General features: G+C 39.8%; 1 protein-coding gene across 2 annotated transcripts in view; it reads left to right on the plus strand.

The window, feature by feature from the left end:
* Positions 1-9,390: 9,390 nt before the first annotated feature.
* The window catches only part of LURAP1L (leucine rich adaptor protein 1 like), a 57,859-nt gene continuing 50,008 nt past the window's right edge, over positions 9,391-17,241 (plus strand). Inside the window, exons 1-2 of one of the 2 annotated variants that reach the window (XM_036738453.1) lie at positions 9,391-9,647; positions 10,022-10,319. In XM_036738453.1, the coding sequence (XP_036594348.1) occupies positions 10,038-10,319 (282 nt within the window). In that variant the 5' untranslated portion in view covers positions 9,391-9,647; positions 10,022-10,037. Of the gene's footprint in view, positions 10,320-17,241 lie in introns of both variants that reach the window. The other variant, XM_036738452.1, reaches the window with a different exon arrangement.

Raw genomic sequence — 17,241 nt, forward strand, 5'->3', positions numbered from 1 at the left:
AATGATATACACCAGGGCATTTTAGTAACCATTTACAGATCTGATGTCCATGGATTTACCTAAACCTTTTTTGAAACGATGATATATACTTCCAACTCCAATATTTTTTCATCCTTTTTTTTAACCTCTTCAAATGTAGTGTCTTTGAAGGAAGGAGTCAAATGTGGAAAGTTGTGCATATTGTCAGACTCAAATGATGTGTCAGAAGTCTGTGTTAAACTGCTTTCCATCCACTTCATAATTCTTTGTTCAAGAGGATTATATGAAAATGAAGGTGAAAAAATATCAATAACACATTTTAAAAGAAAATAGTCAAATATATCTCCACAAAAAATGATAGCCCCAATTTTCAAGACTAACATATCTCCTTTACAATTTAAGTTAATTATCAAGCATTTGCTCTATCTTGTTATATGAGGTCTAACCAAATGTCTATTATATGGTCTGACCATGTCACTCCCCTGTTCAAGAAGTTCTATTGCATTCTCTTTAACTCTAGGATTAAATACAAACTCTTATGTTTGACTTTCAAAGCCTTCACAATATGGTTCTGGTTTCCCTCCCCCCAACTTCCCCCACCTCTCAGCTTCATTATATGTTACTTTCCTTGTCCAAGCTAGACTATTTGTTATAGCCCATATGTGAGAGGACAACTATTTCCCAGGGTTCCCCTTCCTTACCTTTGGGTTTGTTTTTTGTTTTGTGTTGTTTTCCCTTGAAAGACCATAAAGATGCCCTCTGGATTCGATTGGCCCAGAGAGCTAGGGCTAAAGCTGCACCTCCCTTGGTATAGTTTCTTGGTAGCCTCTAGTCATATTCATGTGGCTTCTTGTTCACCAAAGGGCATAAAAAGACCCACCCACTTGGAGTTGGGTCGCTTCTGACTTGACTAATACCCCAAGACTGGGCAAGTCTCCATGGTCTCCCCTACTGACAGTGTCCATATAGAGAAGAGAGGTGGCACATTGATTCAGGCAAATTGCCACAGTATCCTTGTTGAATAGCCTTTCTAAACTATGAATAAATAAATCTCCCTTTGTTAAATATTGAATGGCCTATGAGTGTTTCATTTTGATCCACCTTGAAGTCTGGATTAAAAGGGGTCTAGCCTGTGTCTGACTGACCTAGCACAATGAATATGCTATTCTATCTCCTACCTCCATGCCTTTGAACATGCCTCTCCCAAGTCTTAAGTACACTACACCACTTCCTCCTTAACCCTACCTAAAAGGAATCCCTGTCTTCCTTCAAAGGTCATCTCAAGTGCCACCTCCCATAGGAAGTCTATCCTGATATCCCAAGGTAGTGCCCTCTTCCCAGAATGATTGGTTTTGAATTCACTTTCTGTATACTGGCTGTTCCCCACTCCCCAGTAGAATGTAAATTCCTTAAGGGCAAGAGGCTGTTTTGCTTGTATCTTTCTATTCTCATACCTACCTTAGTACTCATCATTCCACAGATATTTAATGAATGCTTGTTGAATGTTGAATAATTGATAGGAACACTAGATATTCAATATGTCCAGGTAATAACAAACCCTGTTTTATTGGGGTTCTAATGTATTAACATAATGCCTATAAACTTTGTAATGACAGTTAACAAACCCTGACATTTTTACCTTTCAAGTCTCATCATAAGAAGCGCTGACCTGATTGAAACGCTTTTGTCTTAAACTGCATAGCTGTTGCTGACTTGCCAAATGAATATAATGAGAAACCAGTAGGTACCTGTCTTTGATGACATAATTGTGACAATTAACCTTTATATAAGATGCAAAAACTTAATGGGACCGAAAGTGATTCACAAGAAAAACCTTGTCCTATCCCAGGCACATATGGATGAAATGGAGCACTTCGTTAGACAGATAGAACCCCAGAATCATTGTTCTGCCACTGGAAAGGTCAAATCTACAAAGGAGCGGCTTCCTGGAATGGCCAGGACCTCTTTTGCAATCTTAGGAAAAGAACTTCCTAAATTTGGACTCCCTCACAGTAGAAATTAAATATTAGCTGAAAATACAGTGTTGTTGCAGTGCATGGACTGGACTTGCCAAAAGTTCTGCTTCTGAATCCCAGTGTAGACACTTACTAGTTTTGTGACCATGAATAAAACACTAATTGAGCTGAACCTTGTTTTTCTCAGCTATAAAATGGAGGGGCATATTGATTGAAAAAGTGCTGGACTTCCAATTGCGAGATCTTCGTGACCTTAAGACCAACATATGGAACCAGAATATAAAATAAAAAGAAAATCTGACTCATTTCTGTTTATACCAGTGAATTGCAAAAAGAACTACATATTCAAATTATTCAATTCGGCTTAATGAACATCTAGTAAACTCCTTCTATGTGCCAGATTGTTGGTATGTAACAATGATTATGCAGGTTATAGTCCTTGCTAACAGAAAATTACAGTTTGGTAGTTGTATAGAGTACAGATACAGATAATGACATTTTAAAATGCATTATAAGTGCATTAGTACAAACAAAGGAAAGTTACAAAAAAGAAAACATCATAATTGCCCTAGCCTGTTTATGGTTAGGTTCCTTACCTTTCATAATGTCTGACCTTTAAGGACTTTTTAATAATATTTCCAAAAGACATTGGCCAGACACATTTTTTTGTTATTGAACAAATTTTTAAGTGGGGAGTGCACTTGAAAGAATGAAAACAAACCCTTTGCTGCATTTAGATCTATTGCACAGGCCCATCAGCCACATTTCTCTATCAGACCTGGAATCACTCTTGCTGCTTTCCCTGGAGAGCTCATATCAGCTAATGAGGGAACCCAGTCTTCTTCTCATGTTTGCCAAGCTTAGCTCTAAACTGCTATTCCCCGGGTCCGTTATTGGTACTACTGGGAGGGATTCTGAGGTTGAGCAGTCAAGGAGAGCAAGTAATGAGAGACTATGAAGGGAGAATGAAATCAGAGGGAGATTTGATAGGGATTGGCCAGGGGGCGGGGAGGCAGATAAAGAAGACTTAGAAGTCTGTGACCTATTTTTAGTACTAGCAGCTAAGTCTCCTAGGAAAGATGTGAATGCTGATTACAAATATTAATGAGATTTCAATCTTAATAATAAAATGTCCTGTGCTCAGCACTGCATCTATATACATGTATCTATGCTCAAAATTCTATTTTGTTGGTATTTTAGCTAGCTGTCGAAAGAGATCAGATAAACAAGGAAAAGACAGCCTAAATACGCATATTATCCTATGATAGAATAAGGAGGATTTGGTTCTTTCAACAGGCATAGTAGTCTTTCTACTGAGAGGTGATATGTCCAAAGGACACAGAGAAAGCCCAGGGTGCAAAGCCTGCCTTGGACCACTACTTAGCCATGTGACCTTGGACAAATCACTTAATCTCACAGTCCACCAGACAACTCTTTTTTTAATAGTATTTTACTTTTTCCAAATGCATGTAAAGACAGTGTGAGAAACATGGTTTTGGGGATAACTGGACTTCCCCAAATTGTGAGAACACGCGGCTTTGGGGATCATTGGACTTCCTAGGCAGGGCCAAAGTCCTGAGGAAGAACCCTGTGATAATCCCTAGGGAAGGCTGTATAGACCACAGGACTCCCAGAGGAAGACCAAGTGGTAGCCACCCCTTAATCTGTGGGGATCACAGGGCCTCCTAGGGGTCAGATCCTAAGGAGGACCCAAGTGATAGCCCCTTAAGACGGTGGTAAGATCACAAGGCTCCCAAGACAGGGCCGAAAGTCCCAAGTGATGTCCCCTTAAGAAGGCTGTGCAGACCACAGGGTTCCCCAAGGGAATCCAGAGTGGTAGCCCTCTTAACACCGCAGTGGGGAATCATGCAGTGGGGAATCACAGGACACACCAAGACAAGATCCTGAAGTAAGCCCAGCGAGCTTCCGCTGCCTATTGCTTCCCTTTACTTGACCTTAGGAAAATCCATGTGATTTGCCTATTTTCTCACCTAAAGAACTCAAGACCAGAGTGGGCAGAGGAAGGCATTTTATTATGCTTCTTGAAAGAACGGGTGTAGTGCTAACGGGAACACTCACACTGATACAGCTGCAGCAGCAGGGGTAACCATTCCCTCCACTCCTGCTAGAGTTACGGTTAGTTTACAACCTTTATTTTTTACGTAGTTTTCCTAGGTTATACAGTTTATACAGGTAGGATAATAAGGATACAGAAGCAAAAGTGAAGTTAATTAGATTTTCCTTGTCTTAGTTTAGGATTAAACTATATTCTTTTACTTCCCCTACTTTCCCTTTTTAACATATGCAAATTATGCAAATCAGTAGGCCTGGATTCTTGACCAAGACCAGACTCTAGATAAGTTTGAACTGGTTCAAGTGGGTTTGTCCTCTCTAATTCCCTTGACTGCTTTCTCAAAAAGCATGCGCATGTGTACAAGCCTCTGACCTCTCACCTGACCAACCTTGAGGTCTGGTTTCTGCTAAAGCTGGGGTGGGGGAGGAGAGGGAAGCACACCTTTAGTTCTGTGGAAACAAAACTCCTCCTCCCATTTCTTACAACAGTTTTTAGCATTCATTTTTTTATAAAATTTTGAGTTCCAAATGCTCTCATTCCCTTTCTTCCCTCTCCCTTCCCTAAGACAATAAGCAATTTGATATAGATCATATATGTACAATCATGTAAAACATTTCTATATTAGTCATGTTGTGAAAGAATAAACAGACCAAAAGGAAAACACACACACATATACATGAAAATAGTATGCTCCAATGCAGACAACTCTTCTAAGACTACTAATTTCCAGAGGAGTTGGAGCTATGAATCATTGTGGGAATCCCTACCTTGGTATTTCCCTACAGATAAAATCACAGATCCACCCAAAATCTTTCTATAATTCTTTGACATCATTAGATTATTTTATTCATTTCATCAAGCAAGTGGGCAAAGACAATGGAAGAGAGAGATGCTGTTTCGTTATCTTTTTAGAGATAGATTGTAAAGCATACTAGATTTAGTCAGAGAACCTGAAATCAAGGTCACACTTTGCCATTTACTACCTGTGGGACATGGACAGGTCACTAACCTCTTTGGCCTCAGTTCCTCCTGTATAAAAAGAACAGGTTGGATTAAGGAGCCTCTAAATTTCCTGAAAGTTCTAGATCAATGATTCTATGAACTCAACATGAATCCAGCAATGACCCTTTAAGGACTTGGCTACCACCGGGCCTCTTACCTCTCTTTCCATTTAGACTTTTATTTTATTGGTCTTATTTTTCCCCATAAGGAGTTCAGGGAGTGGATGCCTGGGTTAGGTTCTCTCCTCAACTCCCTCAAGCTCTGTGCCCGCAATAGTTAGGAACGCTTCAAAGTTTCAATCGGTGCCAAAGAGAAGGGGGAGTGCCTTTCTTCTTTTAACCACAGACCCAGCAGAGGATTAAGGAGTGGCTGTTATCCACACCACAGAAAGTCTTGCTAAGACCACTTTTACCCTAAGAACTAGGCCTTGTGATGTGGAGTATTCTAAGTGTGGAATGTTTGAAGCATGCATTACATCAGCCTGTTTGTCTGCCTGAAACAACCCTAAAAAAAACTTCCCTCTGAGTTTAGCAATATCCCTCCTTAATTACTAACAGGGGTTTCTATTGAACAACAAAAACAAAACAAAACAAAACAAAAAACCAGCCCTTTTCTTTATTATTAATATTGTCATTGTTCTTGTTTATAATAAAAAGCAGTTACATTCATATTTCTTTTTGGGAATTCACATCAATTTACATAAAACGTTGTATCTGATTTTTATTATAAATGTGTGAGGCAGGAAGCACAAACGTTGTTATTCCCATCTTATGGGGTGAAGAATTTGAAGATCATAGGAATGATGAAGTTGAGGTCAAAGGATCATAGATCTAGAACTCCGGGGCACATCAGAGGCCAATCTAATCCAAACCCTCATTTTATAGGTGAGGAAACTGAGGACTAAATGGGTTAAATGACTTGCCCAATGTTGCTCAGCTGGTAAATATCAGAGGCAGGTGCAGAGTTGTGATTCATTTAGCATCACACCACTTCCAAGTGGTAAAAATCAATCTCGACCCTACAAGTTCTTCTGTTGATCACCTACTATACTATCCTTACTACAAGCACTTATCATTTCTTCTTGTTGTATGTCCCAACCTGTAGGAGGGGGTGGAGAGAGGAGAGAGAGAGGGTGGGGACCACAGTGTTATTATAAGAAGTCAATGAATCCATATGTATACTAAACATTGACATTATTATGTCATTTGGTATTTCCTCAATCACCAGGTGCCACCAGTACAAATACAATCATGTGGGAGGTCCTCCAATTTTTTTCTTATGAAAAAGGTATTCCTAAATACCAAAATCCTGGAGCAGGTCCCATCACTGAAAGGTTTTATTCTCACCTAGTGGTGCAATAATCCTTTAAACTATATTTGATAATTAGGTTTTATATTATTATTTCATGTACATGTTATATGGTATTAGTCATACCAAATACCAAAAATAACTATTTGTTAACTGTCCCATAGGAAATTATTCAATATAAAAAAGTCATCAACATTCACCCACCAAAAAAAAATACCTAATCTCCAATATGGAAATCTGTTAATACAGATTTGTTTTTTTTAGGGAGGAGTCCTTCCTCAAGGCTCACAAATTTTATATAACCCAAAAAGAGAGCTACTTCATCTAATATATGGCCATACATAGTAGAGATAATGAGTATACATTATCCCCATTGAAATTTCTGTGGTCCCGATGATTCATTTTTTAAAACAACTAAAATATAGAATAAAATTTAAAATAGCCATACTGAAATGCATAATACCATCATACATAAAGTTGTACTGCATGCTAAACATTTATTTTTCAAACCAGTTAAACTTTGTTTGTAATAAATTCAGTTGAATTCGATTCAACAAGCATGTAATCATATTTGTATTGTTGCAGTCACTGAGTAGGTTGTTTTGCTGCTTCAGTTGACTTCAACTTGCATCAGCTTATATGTCTTCCATGCTTCTCTTTATTCCTTATATTGACCATTTCTTCTTGCACAGTAACCTTCTAAGTGGCAGTGCCCACCCTCAAGGAATTTACATTTTAAGAGGGGGAAAACAGCAAATAAAGAGGTAGAAAGGGAGGGGGAAATGAGGAAGCAGGGAGTTGGTTGGGAAATGACAAAGAAATAGTGGAGGAATAGACTGATCCTGAACAAGAAAAGAAGAAAACTCACCTATTGGAACCCATAGTCCTAGGGGTAGAGTGGCGTCAAAAAAAATTATGAGGATGGCCATAGCGCAGATGGAAGATGGTTTGGAAATGGCCAGGAAATACTGTGGTGGCTTAGTTCCAGTCAGGATAAGGCAAAAGCTTGCCAGTGAGAAGCCAGGGTGTTAGGGGAAGAGTCTGAGTAAACTATTAAACTACTGTCCACTGGCATATCAGTATGAGTTTGGGGAAACTGCTTGGTAAGCGCTAAAGCACTATAGAAATGAGTTATCGTTGCCATTATAATTTTGTATGGGCATTTATAAGAAAAGCTGCTTTATTATAGAACTAGAATAGCCTTCCATCTTATCCCTCTTTGGGATAAAAGAGTCAGATGGATCAGCAATGCTAAAAGTAATAGAACTTTTTACAAGTACATTTTAACTCACCCCAAAAAGGGCATAAGGCCTAACTTGAGACATCAAAGGACATATGAAATCAGAGTCCAGGGTAGAGGGAATAAGGACAAAGGATTCATCCACATCTCAGTCATTAAAAGGCAAAATACTGGATGTCTGGTACAAAAGTCTTTACATAACAGCAGAAGGAAGGGGGTCAATGGTGGTCTTGCAAAAGGTCATCTTCTAGATCTGCCACACCCAGGTTATATCAAGCTTCTTTTCAACTTTATAGTTGCAAGTGGGGACACTGGGTACTTTATTATCCCCATATCAGGAGAATTCTATGATAGAAGTGAGTGCCAGTGATATTGGGAGGGAGGTGGTTCCCAGCCATTTGTGTCTTGCTGGTTTCCTATATTTGATATAATAATTAGGGAAATACCATGGATTGGCCCACAGTCCCCACTCTAGATGCATGCAACAAGGAAAATTCTAGAATAGAAGATGCCAGAGAAGGGAAAGGTTGGGTCAGACAAGGTGGGGGTGGGGGAATATTGGGGAGAAGGTACAGTCTACAGAAGATGTAGTCAGTTGCAAGAAATCTGGACCCTACAAATCAGAGAAGTTTTTGGAACTAGCACAAAACCCAAGTATAATTCTTTATCAAAGAAGACAGGGTTTTCCAAATATGGGACAAGGCATACAGCTGCTTCAAGGTTAAGATTTAATTTTGTTCTTCTCTGATTCCTTAAAGGGTGGCTCTAACTTTAAATGAAACATTTTAATTCACAGCTATCTGCTAAATATACTCGTTATTATTATTATTTAGAACAAGAACTAACACAAGGATTTCTGGTATGTTGACTTCAGAACTAATGACATCAATAAAATAAATGCAATTAAGTAAGATCTCTGTTTCCTAGCCTTAGAAAGTTTCCAAGATGAGGATGTGCTGAACACAAATTCTACGCTAAATGGACAGAAATGAAAAACTTCGCTGATGTCAATGGGAATGGAGTTGAATAACCTATTCATTGACAAATCCCAATAAAAATAAAATCATTTGTCAGTCTTTTGGGTAAAAACATTCTAATTCTTTAAATACCACATTATTTCCAAATTCTAATTGCTGAGTCAATTCAATGGTCCAGTAGCTCTGAGGAAGCCTACTTTGTGAAACTCTCTCATGTTAATAGATGTGACATTGCCTATGTAGAGTCAGAACTAAAAACTTAAAAATTAATCGAACTAGCAAAAAAAATCTAACAACTTTCCAATGGTTTTCTTTAACAAAAAAATTGTGAATTTTTCCTTATTTAAAAAAATGAACTCTGAGGGTTTATATAAGCTACTCCACAGTATAACGTTTTCTGACTGAAGTAATAAACTAAAAACACTTCGGGAAGTCTGAAGTTTGCAACACTGCCCTGTACAGTAAAATTCTCTTATTTTCTCTTTTAACATAAAATGATTTGGGAGTGCCTTATATGCTGGGCTATCTGTTCTGCGTTTCTGGGCAGTGACAAACCTTAAGGTCAGTTGTTCTTTTTCCTTTAATTTGGAATAATTTTTAAAAGTGTAAGGTAAAGAGCTACCGTGTCAGAGAGCACGAAACCTAATGATCCTATTAGAGACTTCCTTTAAATGTGATGCCTGTGCTCCTTTACGACCAGCAGGGTTAGAATAATTGAGACTTGCTCTTCTTGTCTGTGATCTACGGTACAAGGGTTGGCCCTGCTTTGGTCCACCTGCCAGTGGGGTTTAAAGTTTCAGAGGATCGGAGAAACACAATGACTTGGATCAAACTGTCCAAAGGAGAGGGAGTCCAGTCGTGCTAACGTCCAGGAAGGAGTTGAACTCCAGCTATGCTGAATCTTTCTCTTTAATGCATGTGTACACACGACCGGCTTTTTCAGTGACCAGAGATTTCTAACAATACAGCACAAATCAGAAAACTTGGAGACATGGTTGGAAAATGAAACAATCCAGAAGTGTTACTACATCAGTATATTGTTGCCGTGTTGTTGCAGCGGGCAGCCAGTGAACACTGCAATGGTGTGAATGGTTAGTTATTGGGATTTTTTCCCCCATAAAGATAAATCAGCTTTTATATTTTATCTTTTTCCCGTAATCGCAATTGACTTTTTTGCAGTAGGTGTCCCCCCCCTCCAAAATGTAACCCAATATTAATTATAAACTATTTTCAGATGAGCCACTACCCCTAGTTAGCTGTGGTACCTACTCCAGCTTGCTGCCTGTGTGAATCTCAAGAGGCTAATACTAGACCATGGAAAGGACGATGAACTCTGCACGCCGCGGTTAGATTCAGAGAGGATATAGGAGGAAATCTGCTGCTCCCGCTACCGCAGCTTGCAAAGGCTGCAGTTCCTTTTAATCCGAAAAGCCTGGAGTGTGTTTTATTTATTTTATTTTTTTAGAAAAGAAGAAGAAGCCATGGAAGACGGCCCACTGCCAGACCTGAGAGACATAGAACTGAAGCTGGGGCGCAAAGTGCCGGAGAGCCTCGTACGGTCGCTCCGTGGGGAGGAGCCGGGTAGGGACAGAGACAAGGACAAGGACCAAGGCAGGGGGTGCAGCAGCGGTAGCAGCTGCAGCTTGTCCCCCTCTTCTTTCTCCTCTTCCTCCTCTTCCCCGGCCTCTGGCTCTCCTAGACGTAGCAACTCCAGTGCCCTGGAGAGACTGGAAACCAAGCTACATCTTCTCAAGCAGGAGATGGTGAGTAGCGTGCTGCGCTCGCGCCGCAGGCTGGGCCAGAGAAGTAGGGGTGCAAGGCGGGTGAGGGAAGAGGGCGATATGTGACAAGTGTCGAGATCTAAGCTGGGAGACCAGTGCTTTGCTGAAGCAAACCAAGCTCAGGACAGGAGGGGGTGGTGGAGAAGGAAGAAGTGGAGGGAGCGTGTGTGTGATGGGAGGGAGGGAAGGAGGGAAGAAAGAAGGGAGGGAAACTATTGCCTAAAGCGCTTGTTTACCCTGAACTTTGCTCGGTCAGAGTTCGCTCCAGCCGCAGCCAGATCTTTCTTTCCTGTGTACTTTAGGATAGAGCTGTCAAGGTGCGCCTAGCTTTTCCTCCTCCCCTCTCTATCCCCCACTTCTGCTCCTGAGGACTCTCCCCCACCCCCTACCCTCAAGGCTGATTGTTTATTTACATAATAATTAAGAAGTGAAATCAGGAAAGAAAGAAAACTAGAAAAACTAAGAAGCTGGGTGGCATTGTGGGAAAAGCAGCTATCCCTGGACTTGGAAAAAGCATGGGTCAGAAAAGGACCTTCAAGATTGAACCCAAAGCTCCCATTTTACAGAGGAGAAAATTGAGCCCTTGGGATTTAATGGGATTACAGAATTTTAAGTTGTCAGGGCCTTTCGAGTTGGAGTTCACATCCGCCCCCCACTCCCTTCATTTTACTGAAGAGGAAACGGAGGCTCAGAGAAGTCATAGGATTAAAGGTTTTGAGCTGGGAGGGACCTTAGAGGTCGTAGAGTCCAACTCCTTCAATCTATAGACGAGGATACTGAGGCTCCCAGAAGCATTTAGGGACTTTTCCCAAATTTCCAGAGGCAAGTAACTAAGCCAGTATTTGAACTCCGAGTCTTCTAGACCAGGAATCCAGTGTTCTAGATCCTACACGTGGCTGTTTGGGTTTACCGTGTGCTAGTTGTGTTGTCGTCTCTGGGTCTCAAGTTTCCTAGTTTATGAAAAAGAGATGGGTTCAGTGATCTCTAAGGTGTTGTCTAGCTCTAAATCTCAGTTCCTGTGAGGGGGTTGGGGTAGAAAATCCATCCGGTCCTTCTAGCTCTTGTAGTTTGAAACTTAGTGACCTTAGCAAGTCTCTTCACCTCTCTGGGCCCCAGCCTCCTTCATAAATAAGAGAAGAGAGTTGAGTTAGGTCTGGATGATATTGCGAGGGTTCCCCTCAGTTTGACATCCTGTGATTTTGCGGGGACCGCCCCAGGTAGTGTCCCAGTGCATTGCCAGGAGTTGTATTCTTTTTGCCGTTCAGATGGGATGGCCCATAGCCTTCCTGAGTGGTGGGGAGGTGGTGACCAGGTGCCTAGGGCTTAGTGCGGCAGCAGCTGCAGTTTCTCCAGAGGCCCTCCTTTCCCTCCTTCCTCCACAGCTGGATCTTAAAACAATGGTTCCTTGGGGTCACAATAGACACTTTGAATAGCTTCTCTAACCTCCTCCTCCCCAGCTGTGTACAAGAGGAGCCACGTGACTTTGGCATCTTTGATCCTGGGAAGCAGGTGATCTCCAGACTTACTGAGCCTTTCTAGAGTCGTTAGCTCCTCCCTCCCCGTCATCTGCAGTATACATTAGTGGTCACTGATTTGGCAAATGTTAACCCGTGAACTCAATACCCGAGAAAGCTTAGCAAGGGTGCCTGGAAAAAGAAAATAAATGAAAAGCAACTGGTCTATGAGCAAGCCTTCCTTCTTTGCCAGATCTTGCTTCCAGTGGGGGGAGGGGCTCAGAGCAGCAAGAGAGTGGCGTCACGGGGTGGGGGGTGGAAGGTTCTGGGCAGCAGGAGGAATTCACTTGACTGATTTTGGAGACTCTGGGGACTGGGCAGTAAAACGAACCAGCCAGTTGTGTTTACTTAGTTCCTGTCTCAATACACTTTCAAGAACCTTAGTAGACAGCTAAACATCTTGAAGTTACCATAGCAAACAGAGAGAAGAGCCAGTCTTTTAGGGTCACATGCTGACTTTAGCTTTTCATCCACTGTCTATATACAAGTGCTTCGTGTGGTCCCTCTGAGGTCTCTACAAAACAAAACAAACAAACAAAAAAAAAAAACCCAGAGCCCCTGAGAATATTCTACCATCATACACATTTGTTCCCCAAATGAATATGAAAATGTAAAAAAAATAAAACTTGTAAGATCTATAGTAAACAAATTTTTGTGCAAAATATTGACTTATATCATCCTATAGACTGTTTACTGTTATACAATATACAGTATACAATATACAATATACAATATACAAGAAATACTTTTCTTAAAACAACCCTGTAAAGTAGTATAATTATTGATGTCCCCATTTTTTTTTTCCAAACGGAGGATGCATCAGTTCAGCTAGGTTACAAAGGGCACACATCTATGTATCTGGGAGTTCACTGCCCTTCCCACATAGCTGGGCTGCCCTCTGCCTCTCCCCACAGTAATGAGATACATCATATCCTGTGTATAATGTTTCTGTATATATCCATATATCATTGATTCTTATCTTTAGTTCAATTTAGGAAACACTTAAAAACCATCTAACATAGGCAAGGTATTACAGGCAGTCAATCAATGCCTTCCAGGAATTGAAAGTTCTTTATTGGGGTGATGACATGGAGTGGATTTTATTTCAACCACTTAAGTGTTAGGACAAGAATAAGAAGGCAAAACCTGAAAATCTAGGGAATTTCAGTGAAAGATCTGAAGGCCCCTGATATAGTCTACTATTTTCCTTTTATGTCCTGTTGCAAAAGATATGTCCTCTAAACTAATTTTTATTCCATAGTATAACCACTTTAAAAGCTGTTACATTAACCACTTATACCATTTTCTGTGTGGGGTATATGAATAAATGGACTAAGAAGAAACAGTATTTGCATTATAACTGATGGTTCAATGTTAATCTATAGAGTAGATTTCCTTTGGAATAAGTTTCAATTCAATCCACCAAGAATTTATTAAGCATCTACTATGTGTTAAAGCCTAAGCACACAAACACAAAATGAAAAACAGTCCCTGCCCTCAAGGCAATCACATTCTTTTGGGGTGGGGTGGAACATAGATACAACAGTTACACAGACAAATAAGTAGAAGATCTAAGTGAAAAAGACTTTTTGTAGGAGGTGGAACCCTTGAAAGTTAAAGAATCTAAGAAGTGGGGTGATGAGAGAGTTCATTCCATGTATGTGATGTCTTGGGTAAAAGCATAATGGTGAAGTGTGGAATGCAGAGTACAAGAAAAACCAAGCAGAGTAGCTGTATTGGAGCAGAGAATAGCTAGATTGTGAAGTGCTTGAAGTACAAAGCTGAGGAGTTGGTAAAGGGAATAGGGAGCCAATTAGAATCATAAGCCAGGGAGTGATGTGGTCAGACTTGTGTTTTAGGAAGATTATTTTGGCAGCTGGCTTGACAGCACATAGCAGGCACTTAATATATGTTTATGGATTGACATTGGTTTATCGATTGACTTGAATTTAATTCCAAATATGAAGAGAGCTAGGAATAACTGTTGGACAGCCTGTGTGTTCCATTGGTATCCTCATGTCAAAAGAAATCAAGGAAGGTCTCCAGCATGTTTGGTTGGCACCCTATGGAAAACACAGGAAGATATAGACAAGACTCATATAGGTTAAGCAAACAAAAATGAGTGCCTACATTGTTGTTGGCATTACTCATGTAGGTGAGATCACATAGCCAATGAAGTATTTAATTACACTTACATAAAGTACTCAATATTGAATATTTACATAAGAGCAATCACTCCTTTAGTCATGATGAAAATAAGGTTATAACATTCACAATTAGATACTTTGAGGAAAGAACAAAAAAAAAACACCATAAAAATTGCAACGCAAAAGTATCACACACACACAAACTAGCATATAGTAGCAATGAATAATTAGTGGTGCCAATTTTATTGTTAATAAAATATAACAGCTTTAAGTAGGCTGTATATGTATGTTGAAACATGGCAAGTGATTTTGACAAGGTAGATGATGTTTGGAGTTGGGTTGTCTGGAAAGAATTCAGGGGGCTGAGATTTTCCTAGTCAAGAGGGCTTTATTGACGCAAAAGTGGCAGGCTAGTCATTCATCAGGAGTGCTAGCTGTTTGAGAAAAGACAGAGGCTTGCTTTTATAACCAAATTTTGGGCACTTAGCTAGGGATGGGGTATGCTCCTACACGGGCAGTTAACCACAGGGAAGGATGTCAGGAAGGGGGAAGCAGGTGTACTGGGTACTTTACAAAACAGTTCAGGGATATGATTACAAAACAGGGAAGTTAACTTACAACCTTTGAGGATATGGGCACAAAACATAGGGGTTAGTCACTATACAGAAAATAACAAGGTTTTCTTGTCAACAGAGCCCCCTGTTACTGGGCAGATTTAGATTTAGGCAAGGCTCTCATTGTTACTGGGCAGAAGTCAGCTTCGTCAATTTTAGTTAGGTGTTTGTCAGTTTGAATATTTTTAGTCTCTCATTTCTTCAACTAAAGTTCCAAACGTTTTGACATGAATCTCTCATGAATGACTTCTGGATTTCAAAAATGAACTATTAATTGCCTGTGTAATCACTTATTTAAAACAAGTAAAACCCAATCCAAATGATTTACTGTCTTTGTCATTGCTGTCACTCTAATAAGGTGTATGGATAGGAAAAGAAGGAGAGGAAGAAGATAAATATGTGACTAGACAGTATTTCTTAGGTACAATACTAGTGTGGATACAAAATATGAGGTTGTCACGCATTATTAATTCCTGATTACCTTCTTTAAAAAAGGAACCTAATTAAGTTGATTGGAAGCTATATGAAAGAACTGAGTATAGTTGCATATATGTATGTGTATATACATACACATATATGTACACATATATACATATTTTACATATAAGTTATGATATACACATAGGTGTTTTTGCTCTACATCTGTGATTTTATTGCTGATAGAGTATAGTCCTATGTACAACTTTTAACCTTCATACTAAATGACTTATCTATGGTCACACAGCCAGTATATGTCAGAGATAGGACTGGAATCCAAGTCTTACTGACTCCAAAGCCATCAGCCATCGTTCTATCCAGTAGCCCATATCATCTCTAGGTCTTGACATTGACAAACTCTGAGTTAGAAGGAAATATCACAGGCAGTCTAGTTCAAACTCATATATGACTAAAAAGCCCTTCTGTTAACATTCTCCTTCCTCTTCTCCCTCAACAAGTTGTCATCCAGCCTTATCTTGAAGATCTCAAGTAAGGAGGAATCTATCTCCCAAGACTGCCCATTTTACTTTGGGGTAATTCTAATTATTAAGCTCTTTGGCTTGCTTCCAGCTAAAGTCTACAGAACTTCACTCATTGTTCTTATCATAATTCTGTCCTCAGGAGACAACCAGAATAAATATAATTCCTATTCCTTATGACAGCCCTTCAGAGAAATCTAACTCTAAATCTAACCCCTAAGTCTTCAGTTCTCCAGTCTTTATTTCAAATGATCCTCATACAGCATGATCTCAAAAACTTTAGCCATCCTGCTTGTCTTCAATGGACATTTTCTAGCTTGTCAATATCCATAAAATATGATACTTGTAACTCATGATATGGTATGACCAGGATATATCACCACTTTCATTCTGGACTTTATGCATCTTTAATGTAGCCTAAGATCACATTTGTTATTCTCTTTCACATAGCACAGTGTTAAGAGGCAGCTTATTATATTGTACTTAATGCTGGCCTTGGAGTCAAGAAGCCCTTGTTCAAGTCTTGTCACTAATATATACTAGATATGTGACTCAGAAATTTTTTTCACCTCTTAATGATCCAGACAAATGTCTGAGACTAAAAGTTACCGGAAGCTCTCTGGATGCCCCAGAAATCATAGAACAATGACAAGAAACTCCCTAATGGTCCAAAAAGATGATAAAACTTTTAAAATAATATATTAGGGTGGTAATCATATAACAAATCAGAGTTCTTAAAGCAGAAATAATAAAGACAAACAATGGAGTAGACAATTTAGAAAACAGATGGAAAATCTCTCCAAAGTTGTGATCACCAAGAGAGGAAAAAAAAGAATGTCAGATTCAGAACACGTCTCCAGTTTTTCCACAAGAATAGTATTTTAAATTTTGCCAATTATTAATTTGCCAAAAATCTAGATAAAGTACAACATGCTCCTAATCTACCATCTAATAACCTTGCCCAAAAAAAGAGAGAGGAAATTAGGTTGGTATGGGGTGAGCTAGTCTTGGTGAAGCCATATTAGCTCTTTGTCATTACTGCTTCATTTTCTAAGTGTTTGCAAAACTTCTATGTAATAAAAACATTTGAGATTTTTGCCAGATAGAGAGAACATTTATTAAGTGCTAACTATGTGTCAGGCACTGTGCTAACCATTTGGGATACAGATACAAGTAAACAAAATAGCTCCTGCCCTCCGGGAGGTCACACTCTATTGGGGAAAAACAATTCCAAAGAGGGGTACTAGAAAGAAGGTGAGAATATAGTGAGGAGATAGTCTTTAAGTGATATAAAGGCTCAGACCCAGGGAAAACACTGCAAAATTCCACTTCAGGGCTAGGGGACTCAACAGTAGAGTGCAATGTTTTAGTGGGAGGGGACCAGAATGATTGCTGATCAATAGAACATATGGTGAAGAAACAGCTCAGAAGCCAAATCAAGAACAGCTCCAATGGACTACAGTTTACAAACTATCAGGGGTGGGGAAGCTATGGCCTTGAGGCCACATGTGGCCCTCTAGGTCCTTCAGTGTGGCCCTTTGACTAAATCCAAACTTCACAGAACAAATCTCCTTAATAAAAGTATGTGTTTTGTAAAACTTGGACCCAGTCAAAAGGCTGCACCCAAGGACCTAGAAGGCCACATGTGGCCTCAAGACCAGAGGTTCCTGTTC

Source organism: Trichosurus vulpecula, chromosome 9 (assembly GCF_011100635.1).
Source record: "Trichosurus vulpecula isolate mTriVul1 chromosome 9, mTriVul1.pri, whole genome shotgun sequence".
NCBI lineage: Eukaryota > Metazoa > Chordata > Mammalia > Diprotodontia > Phalangeridae > Trichosurus > Trichosurus vulpecula.